Here is a 10,896-nt window from a genome sequence, read left to right as displayed (position 1 = left end):
CCAGTGGTTAGGGCTGCAAATCCAATTCAGGTCAACACAGACAGGACCGAGGTGAGGCTGTCCCTTCTCATTGAATGCTGGCAGGAGGACTCCTGGGTATACACACAGCCGGTGACCTTGAAGACCCAGGGCAGAGCTGGACAGGCCCTGATTGTCCCAGGGAAATGCAGGACGGTGGTGACTTCCAGGTCAAACAGAACACCTGATGGCAATGCAGGTTTCAGGCCCAGAACATCCTGAGGCTTCTCCAACAGACATGGAGCCAAGGTTGAAGGAGGGGCTCTCTCCTGAGCTCCCCTTCAGGCCAGCACCCAGAGAACGGTTAGCTCTGGCCTGCAGAGCTAGAGCTTAGCCTGCCCGAGATCCTCATGGAACCTGCAGGATGGCCCCACCACCCAGGTGGGTGCCTCTGAGAGCCAGAGAGGAAAAGGGAACCCCACTCTCAAGGCAAGGCAGCGAGTGGGCAGGAGGGCAGACTGGTGAGGCCGCCCCAAGGTGAGGCCACCCTGATCGGCAATGCCCGTCCTCACACTCTGCCTGTCTGTCCTGTGAGTCTACCTCTTTGCCTACTTCCGGCAGCAGTTGGGCACCTGTGTTGGCTCAGGCGGTTTTCTGTGAGGCTCCTGGTTACAGCCAGGATCACGGCCAGGATCTCAAGATCCACACCACATCGACTCCTTCTCTGGGAGTGCTGCGAATTCAAAAGACCAATTATCTGTCCTACCCACTCCCACGGAATGGACAGGGAAACACACTGAATGTTCCCCATTTAAAAGGGGTAGGCAGGCCCGCCCAGCGTGGCTACAGTGGTTGAGCATCGACCCGTGAACCAGGAGGCCAGGGTTCAATGCTCAGTCAGGGCACATGCCCGGGTCGCGGGCTCGATTCCCCAGTAGGGGGCGTGCAGGGGCAGGCGATCATTGATGTTTCTCTCTCTCTTCCTGTCCCTTTCGCTCTCTGAAATCAATAAAAACATATTTAAAAAAGAAGAAAATGTTACTATAAAAAATAAATAACTAAGAGGGGAAGGCAGCCCTGACCGGGTGGCTCAGTTGATTGGAGCATCATCCCACACACCAAAGGGTTGTGGGTTCGATTCCAGGTCATGGCACATACCTAGGTTGCAGGTTCAATCCCCAGTCGGGGTGCATACAAGAGGCAACTGCTTGATGTTTCTCTCACTCTCTCCTTTCCTCTCTCTCTAAAAAAAAAAATCAATAAAAAAACATCCTCCGGTGAGAATTTAAAAAGGGGGGGCAGCTTTACCCGGGTGTGGGGCAACCAAGAGGTCTTCCTGCTGCAGGGGAGCGAGCAATTGGAAAAGTAGAAGCGATGTACCCATAGCTGCATATCTGGCTGATTTCAAGAGGTCTTTAGAGTCCATTTTTAAGTGGCTGCATTATTTACTGTCATTGAGGTGATGTTCACATATATGTGGTGTTTGAACATTTTTGAAGAATGTAACATCAACAAAACCCAACTCAAGAGGACCCCAAATAAAGGCAGGAGGAAACTGTTATTACAAGGGGGACGGAAGGAATGCGGTTGCTGCTGCACCCGCCCGCCCTGTCCGTGGAAAGTATGCTTTGGGCACAGCTATTTCAATTTGTCTTTGACACTTTCAAATTTGGGTGAAGCCCAGTTTTGAAATGTAGTGTTCCAGGAGTGTACTGGCTCGGAATGTTCACCCACGCATCACATCTTTGGAATGTTAGGGGCAGTGGTGCCAGGCAAACCGGGCACACAGCAATCTAAAATGTGTCCACTTGTTTGGCCCCAACGGCAGCTGAGAGAAAGGCAGGTTGGTCCCGGATTGCATTTTCAGGAGTGTGGACAATGTGGACAGTAAAATCATCATGGGGTCCTGAATGAAAGGGACTAATTACACATGACCTAAATGTTCAACAGTAGAGAGAGGGGATAAATGATGGCATATCCACAGGATAAAATATTATGCAGCAATTAAAAAGTTTCAAGGGAATTTTGATGGCCCGCAATACAGACATATAAATGTAGGCAGTAGGCATGCACACCACACACACACACACACACACACACACACACACACATCCATTCACACATTAGAAAAATATTCCATGATTAAATGCACCAAAGTAACAGTGGTAATTTTTTTTAATCTTTAAAAATTTTTATTGAATTTATTGGGGTGACATTGGTTAAGATGATATAGGTTTCAAGTGTACAGTTCTATAGACAGTGGTAATTTCTTGGTGGAGGATTCTGGAGGATTTTTTTTAAATATATATCCTGCAAATCACCTACAATGAGAACACATTTCTTTCAGAATCAGAAAGAAAACAAAAACAAAGGTCTTTTCTGCTTGTTTGTTAGAGGTAAAGAAGAAAGTTCAGTCTAAACACAGCCCTTTAGCCTACAGCCTTCTGGCTCCTGTTCGCTGTGAAGGGTGAAGCAGCTGTGACTGAGCCATCCCTGCCTCTGGGCCCTGCTGCAAGGAAAAGGCATGACCACCCGTATAACCTGTGTGCCTCACTCTACCGGCAGTTTTTGTAGCCAATGAATTTTTGCAATAAAAGCACACACTTATACATCAGAAAATATTGTGAGGTTCCAGTCCTTTAATTTAGGAATGCTTAATTTTCATTCCTCCAAAAATTAATGTTAGAACCTACCCCCCGAGGTGATGGTATTAGGAGGTGGGGCGTTTCGGGAGGTGATTAGGTCATGTGGCTGGAGCCCTCATGAATGGGATCAGGTCCTTATAAAAAGGACCGTGAAAGCTCCTTCGCCCCTTCGACCATGTGAAGTAACGTCGAAAAGACAGCTGTCTTTGAACCAGGAAGAGGGCCCTCACCAGACACCGAATCGGCTGGCACCTTGATCTTGGACTCCTCAGTCCCCAGAACAGAGAGAACTAAATGTTTGTTGTTTATAAGCCACCCAGTTGATGGTATTTTTGTTACAGCTGCCCAAATGGACTAAGACACAGAATTCACATGCCTCTGACTTGAACAAAGTGACTAAAAAATTAATTCTGGTCACCAAAAACTTGCTAAAGTAACATCTTTAAATGAAAGGTTTGTTTCTTGGCAACAAACACTACATCAACCTTTTTGTGTGCTTCGGTCACGAGGTCCTGGAGAGAGCCTTGGTTCAGAGACTCGGGGTCCGGATCTAAGCGCAGGGATCACAGCTCTCTGTGTGGCCTGGGGCCCACCCTTGGCCATCACAAACCTCAGTTTCTCTGTCTGCAAGTAATAATCAGAGAGAGGAAGGCAAGATATTCAGCAGACTATAATCTTTGATGCAAGCGTGTCCTGTAAGTATTGGTGGAATAATTTGGTCATTTCCCAGGCACCAATCAGGAACAGTTACAGGGGATCACCAAGAAAAAGCCCCAGACACTGAGCACAATATAAGGCTCTGGCCTTCTTGCTGGAACAATTAACGAGGAGAGAATGACACCGCTATTCTTAATCATGACTACACGGAGGAAATGAGCAACTCTTGTTCACTCCTCCCCCCACTCCGTGTTTAAAATCCAGCTTGTGCGCCCTGTCTGGTTTGGCTCAGTGGTTAGAGCATTGGCTCGTGAACTGTCCCAAGGTCTATTCTGGCCAAGGGCACTGACCTCAGTTGCAGGCTCGGCAACCAGCCTACGTGTCTCTCACATCGATGTTTCCCTCTCTCTCTGAAAAGCAATGGAAAAAATATCCTCGGGTGAAGGCTTAAAAAAAAAATCCAGCTTGTGTACTTTCTCGGGGGTTGTCAAACCAACCCGGCCAAATCCAGCCTGCCACCTGCTTTTATAAATAAAGTTTTATTGGAACACAGCTATGCTCATTCATTTATGTATCATTATCTGTAACTGTTTTTGTACTATAGTGATAGAGGTGAGAGGTTGTGACAGAAACTGTATGGCCTATAAAACCGAAAATGTTTACTATCTGGCCCTTTAGAAAAAGTCTGCTGACCCCCCTACTCTTTGATACACTTGTCTCAAGAAATGAGTTAGGGAGAAGCTGTTGGAAGCTGTATATGGATTTCACTAAGAGTTTACAATCTACCCTAGGAAAAGATATAAAAAGGGTAGGAAGTCATATGTCTGTTGTCAGGAATTCTTCAGTGGGACAAAATTTTGCTACTTTTAAAAAAACCTTGATTTAAAAAGGAGGGAGGAAGGGGAAGAAACGGGAAAGAAGACCCCCTTCCCTTGCTGGGCGAGTAGCCCTCAGAGCAGTCAGCTGTGGGCTAGAGGAAGACCCTTGGTGATTCTCCTCCCAGAGCCCCCCACTCTTTATCACAATATGATGCATCAGCAATGCTAAGGGCCAGGCTGGCTGGGAACTGAGATTCCACCCTGAGGCAGAGGTTAGATAATACCTAGATACTGAACACTGTATTTGCTAAAATATAGTGTGTGAAACCCTCTGAACAGTTCCCATCTCTTGGTGACCAGAAATTTCTCTCTTGCCAAGGTTAAAAAGAATCAAAGTATGGTCTACTCCAGGTAGAGAAGGTGCCTCCACGCTGGCGGAACCCTAGAGCATACCACGAGGTAGGTCTTCTTTCCATACTTCTAACGTGGTCATGTTAATTGTGAACATAAAAAAATCTTTCCAAATACTCATCTTGACAAATAATTCATTATATTCACCCAGACAGAAAATAAATTCTTAACTATACTGAAATAGATTTCAACATAGAAAAAAAGCACAATCAGCCCAGTTGGCATGGCTCAGCAGCTGCGCATCGACCTGTGATCCAGAAGATCTCAGTTCGATTCCTGGTCAGGGCACATGCCTGGGTTGTGGGCTCGATCCCTAGCAGGGGTTATGCAGGAGGCAGCCGATGAATGAATCTCATCTCTAATGTTTCTCTCTCTCTCCCCCTCTCTTCCTCTCTCTAAAATCAATAAAATATATATTTTTAAAAAGAAAACACAATCAGCAGTTTTTATACAGTAAATAAACTTTATTTATCTGCTCTTTCGAGATGACATTGCCAACAGTCACAGGTGTGCATACAATAGTTATGTATTGACTATTTACAATTTACAGTAGTATTTTTTCCTCTGAAAAATATAAGTACAAAAGCTAAGTAAACAATGAGGTACTGCAGTTTGGATTTCTCATGTGTCATAACTTAAAGAACTAGTCTTTAGTAAATATTCAACAAATCAATCTGGATAAAATAGTCAATGCAATGCTCTAATTGATCAGAAAAAATCCACTAAGTTTCACCTCAAAATGTATTGCACAAGTCTTTTTTAAAAATCACTCTAAAAATAAATAGAAAAGGTAAGCCATTCTTTTAAAAGGGACAAACAGAATGGAAGAAAGGAACATTAAGTGAGCCCATAAATCAGATTAAGTTATTTAAAAATTTTAAACAACATAAAACTCTTCCCAACAACAAAGAGAAGCAGCAACTATCACCATTCCCCACGGGTACCGCCTATTTTAAGGCCGCCTGCGATATAAACGCAGGCCGATGCCGGCCTTGTCCCGGTCTTCTGGCTGCATGAAGAGCCCGGAACAGCTTTTCTTGAAGAGCAGCAGCGTGCAGCCTTCCAACGCCGCCAACATGGCTCCCCTGTCTCTTCAGGATGAAGGCCGGAGCCATGACTGGGAAAGAAAAAGGAAGACAGAGAAAAACACCCCTAAAGCCAGCTTTTTGGGACATCAGTTGTTTCAAGTTAAAATTAAATTTTATTCTTTGGCCTGGGGACTGAAGTAGAACTGTTCTAAGGATTAAATCCTATGGAAATCTTCTAAAAATACTGTCCTTGGAATGATCTGCCCAGGAGTCAGCAATCCTGACAAACAGGATTTGTAAAATCTCAAGTATAAGGTCAAGCACGAGGTTTAAAAAAATGCCATAAAAATAAATTACCGAGTAAGATTAAGTAATAGCAACAAACTTTCATATACCTTTAGTGGAAAGGGAAAGTTTAAGTCTTTCCAATTTGTAAATGAACAATAGAATCCACTACTTATGATGTACTTCAAATAGCATATGACTTATGAAACTAGCTCAATGATCATGTTGGCCCTAGAAAGCTAGACAAGATAAGAAAAAAACCTTCTCTTACATTTACATTCCCATGTCAGCTATTATTTCAAAACCTTAGCTTGAGCTGTCAGGGGAAGAAATTCATGCACGACCGATAACAAATGTCAATGTCATGAAAGACAAAAAGGCTGGGAGAAGTTTTCTGTTTAAGGGAGAGACTAGAAAACCATGACAACAAACTGCAATGTGCAATCTTTGAATGGATCCTGGAATTTAAAATATGAAAGACATTATTTGGAAAACTGGGAAAACATAAGTATTTACTATATACAAGACAACAGTATTATGTTACCATCAAATTTCCTGAGAGTGATTATTGTATTATCAATATATAGAAAAAGCCCTTGTTCTTAAAAATATTTGCTAAAGTATGTCGTTTATGTTTGCTAACAACTGTCAAATGTTACAGAAGGAAAATACACATGGAGAGAGTGTGAGAGCAAGTGAAAAAATTTGGCAAAATGCTAATAATTGGTGAATATAGGTGAGGGTATATAAGTGTTTATTGTACTATTTTTGCAAATCTTATGTTTGAAATTTTTCAAACTAAAAGTTGAGGAGACAATCAATCAATCAATAGAAATGTGACACAGTAATCATTTCCAGTGATTAATGACAGTATTTAAATGCAATAATATAGCAAGTATAATGCTATATATTATTAAAAGGAAAATTTAAGATTTACTGAGTTTGATATGGGATTTACATGACTAAAGACAATTCTAGACAAGTTAATTGATATATATTAAAATCAAAATGAGACAAATGTAGGCATAAAGGATTTTTAAAGTTAAATGGTTTTTAAAAATGCTGTATAGCCCAGCCGGGTGTGGCTCAGGGGTTGAGCGTTGACCTAAGATCCAGGCGATCAGGGTTCGATTCCCGGTCAGGACACATGCCCGGGCTGCGGGCTCAATCAATGACTCTCTCATCATTGATGTTTCTATCTCTCTCTCTCCCTCTCCTTTCCTCTCTCTGAAATCAATAAAGATATATGTTTAAAAATAAAAAAAATAATAATAAATAATAAAAATGCTGTATATTGGCATTTTAAACCTTGATACTGTTAGCTGAATACCAGCCAAATTAACAATCACAGAAAATCTTTAATTATAATTAAGCTCTATTAATTGTGATCCAGGTTATTTGTGATTTCTGAAAATTCTAGCAGTAACAGGTAAAAATATACCCTAAATTTTTAGGGGGTGCTAAATCAAGCTAATAGCATTAATAATACATGGAGGTGATTGGAGGGGTGTTTAAGTAGTAAAGACAGTCAACTGCTTCGAAGTATTTTAGATGCCTCCACTTCACTGTAGTAACACGGTAATTAGAAACAGCCACCTTCAATTAAAGCTGGCTGCCTAAGGGTCTCCACAGGACAAATGTGTTATTTGGTTAAACTGTATGATCTTAGGAAATAATAAAAACTGCATTTATTTTTAAATCAGCTTTACTAGTTTTCAATATTTCAGACTAGCCTTGACTCCAAGTAGGCTTTTACAATATTTTAAATTCTGGATTTGTGAAACATATCACTTCACTTTTACCTAGAAAATGATTTTTCATCTCTCTCTCACAATCTTTATTGACTTCAAAGCACATTCTTAGGAAGCAAAAAATTGAAAGGAATATAAAATACATAATTTTTTTTTTGATTTTTAAACAAAATTTCAAAGAGCAATTCTGAAACTTCCAAGTACTATTTAAAGGACTAAAATTTCCTAAAATTATATCATCTCATTGGTAGTGGTGATTATTAATCTATATATTATTAATCTATAAAACAATTAATGGAAAATACTTATATTAACCCATAGCAAAATCATATGTTCATTAAACAAAAAAGCAAAAGAATTCCAGCGAAATGGTTAATATCATGCAACACACATGATTTTTGCACAGAAGACACAGACATGATTCTTCACTCACCACATGCTAACTAAGCACAGACTGATGGTTACTCAGAAGATACCACTGCGAGGTGAAGTGTACTACAAAGCCAGGAAGAAAAAAAGCTTATTGGGTTAGTTTTAAGACTTAGTATAACACAAAGATTATATGTGTATATGTACTTCAAAGGATTGAACAGATTGTACTTAAATTTTTCTCTAATCTCCCCAAATCAAGGAGGTATAAGCAAAGTATAAGAAATCTGTAATACCTCCCTCCTATCCTGAGTAAATATAACACTAGGTAGCTGAGATTTTTACTTGTAACTTTAATTTAAAAATTTAAACAACATAATTAAAGATGTACTTCCCATTTTAAGTACATACTTATATGCTAGATTAATTAGTATATATGATTATTTGCTTTATAAAAAGATTTCTTTCATAATTCCATTAATGAACACATTCAAATTAGATTTACATAATCTCAGTTGACCATCGAAACAGGAAAATGCTGATGAACATGACCACAGTCTACCTGTGTCAAACTGTCACTCCTAATACATGTCAAGTTTATCACTGAGTGGTTCTCCTGTAATTCAATGGTACATCAGGAATGAGGACACACCCAACATTTCCAGTCAAAGGGACCCAACTTCAAACACAGTTTTGATACAGCAACCTTTTTAAATAAATTCTATGTCCTGTTTTAAGATGGTCATAACCCAAGATTATTAATTAGCTCCCTGGTTTGCTTTAAAACAGCATCAGCAAAAATAGGTGCAAGTTTATAAAATCTGAGTCTATTCTTGGATAATGTGACCAACCTCAGAAGTATCACTTTATTTTTTTATATTTAATATAAAGTTAGTAAAAAGCAGTAAAATCAAAAGGCAAACTAGAAAATAATATTTGCAACACACACAACACAATGAGGTTAACATCCTATTGGAAAACCTGCAAAATATATGTATATGGACGTTCCCCGGTGTCTAGGCTTGTAAGTACTGAGAAACTGGAAACCACCTGAGTGTCCATGAATAGGAAATTGGTGAACTAAACTGTAGGACATCCATATAATCATACAGTTAGCCATTAAAAAGTCTGAGGTAGATCTATTCATAATGAGGAGGCATAATATAAAAATATAGGTGAAAAAAAGCAAGCTGTTGCCTACTCTCATTTTTATAAAATAATTAAGTGATGAAGGAATAATTATCAATATATTAATAAAGCTTAGACAACCCTGGGACAGTCACCACACTACTAACAAAGATGACCTTGGCATGGTGGAAATACCTGGGAGGCTGGAGATCATGAAGACCTCCCTTTCTGCGTAATGTTTCTGAATTATTTACAATGTGTTTTGACAATGATCACTTATTATATAATTCTAAAAAAAAATCAAGAGTCAAAACTACTTTCAAAACAACAAATCCATATTTTACAGGTGCAGTATCTTTCACTGTGCATCGGTTTTATATGCAGTTGTTTCCTGAATCCACCTTGCATGCTGTACTGAGACTATACAAAGGGAAAAATAAGCCTCCGCTGGAATAGAAACCATTTGTACCTAACAATGCTGAAAGGTTCTGATGATTTTATTAATTCAGAGGAGATTTTAAAAATTCCAACCAAAGGGAGAGACATGAGAAACATTAACTGAAATACAAGGCTGGTCCAGGGCAAGGACTAATCAAGAACTTGACGCAGAACAAAGGATCAGTGTGAAAGCAAAGCCAAAACAAAGTCAATAGAAGATCAATTACTAAAAATTCATATCTGCCCTATATTAAACTTTCTTACTGTGGCTTTACTCTCATTTATCAGGCTACAGTATAATAAAAATAAAAATTTTAAATTTCTTTTACCAACTCAAAGGCTTTGTAAATGAGACAGAATGTAAATAGATAAGACAAAGTCATCTTCTATCAGTAACCTACTTTGCAAGCTTACCATTAGTCGAGCATCTTCTCTTTCCAAAATTTTCTGAGTCTGATCATCAGGGAACTTCAGTACAGTGGTTATAACTTTTGCCATGGTCTATAAGAAAAACAAGAGACGATGACTAATGGACATTAGAGCAGAAGTCTTGACCCATTCTGACATGTTCTGCTGGTGAGATTCTTTAGTGCGCTCAATGGAAGCCACAACCAAAGAAGTATGATGTGAAGGTATCACTCAAGGAAATCACAGCCAACACTAGAACTTCATTTAAAAGGACTCCTCATAATGTCTGGTTGATTTTACTTTAAGAAAATGCATTTACAATAGCATGAAGCTATATAAAGTTCTAATGCTCTTGGCCCTTTATCTTAAGATGAAACTTTATTATTCATTTTATAAGGCTTTTTATTTGTATAAATCTATCTAGTAAGTGATGAATTGCCAAAACATATGCTCTAAATAATCAGAATTAGATACTCCCAAGTTCAGCTTTAACTAAATCACATCATATATCTCATAAACATGGGCTACTGCATGAACATGAACATGCTCAGTTGGTATTTTTAAGACATGCAGCACATCAACCTAATAGAAATACAAATTACATTTTAAATAAACACAAGATGTTTTGTTTGGTAGAAAACATGACGGATCAAACAATTACACATGGTGGCTTGCAAAACAAGATAATAAATTGTGCAGATCTAAATAAATATACCGTAAGTCAGACTGTCACCCATAAGCTCGTGGAAAATTCTCCTCAAAGGCTGAAATTCCCTATTTTGTATCAAGATGAGATGTTTTGAGGGAGACAGAGAGGAAAGAAGATACCACTTATGAAATAAGTAGGACAACACGTTTAGAGCTTACATACACATTCAGGCGCTAGTGCTCTCCTGAGGATTCCTACAGAGAAGGGGAGGATCACCCAGAGAACTGACTCTAACATTCCTTGTTGCTACACAGACTGTGTGTGTGGGGGGGGGGGAGTGGAGGAGACAGA

General features: G+C 39.5%; 1 protein-coding gene across 8 annotated transcripts in view; it reads right to left on the bottom strand.

The window, feature by feature from the left end:
* Positions 1-4,936: 4,936 nt before the first annotated feature.
* GOLGA4 (golgin A4) overlaps positions 4,937-10,896 on the bottom strand; it is a 78,776-nt gene continuing 72,816 nt past the window's right edge. For 7 of the 8 annotated variants that reach the window (XM_081160153.1, XM_081160150.1, XM_081160151.1 and 4 more), the window contains 3 exons: positions 9,903-9,989; positions 7,987-8,048; positions 4,938-5,606 (listed from right to left, as the gene is read on the bottom strand). In XM_081160153.1, the coding sequence (XP_081016279.1) occupies positions 8,019-8,048; positions 9,903-9,989 (117 nt within the window). In that variant the 3' untranslated portion in view covers positions 4,938-5,606; positions 7,987-8,018. Of the gene's footprint in view, positions 5,607-7,986; positions 8,049-9,902; positions 9,990-10,896 lie in introns of all 8 variants that reach the window. The other variant, XM_081160149.1, reaches the window with a different exon arrangement.

This window comes from Miniopterus schreibersii, assembly GCF_964146895.1.
Source record: "Miniopterus schreibersii genome assembly, chromosome: 15".
NCBI classification, from domain to species: domain Eukaryota; kingdom Metazoa; phylum Chordata; class Mammalia; order Chiroptera; family Miniopteridae; genus Miniopterus; species Miniopterus schreibersii.
This window is presented reverse-complemented; position numbering and strand designations above follow the sequence as displayed.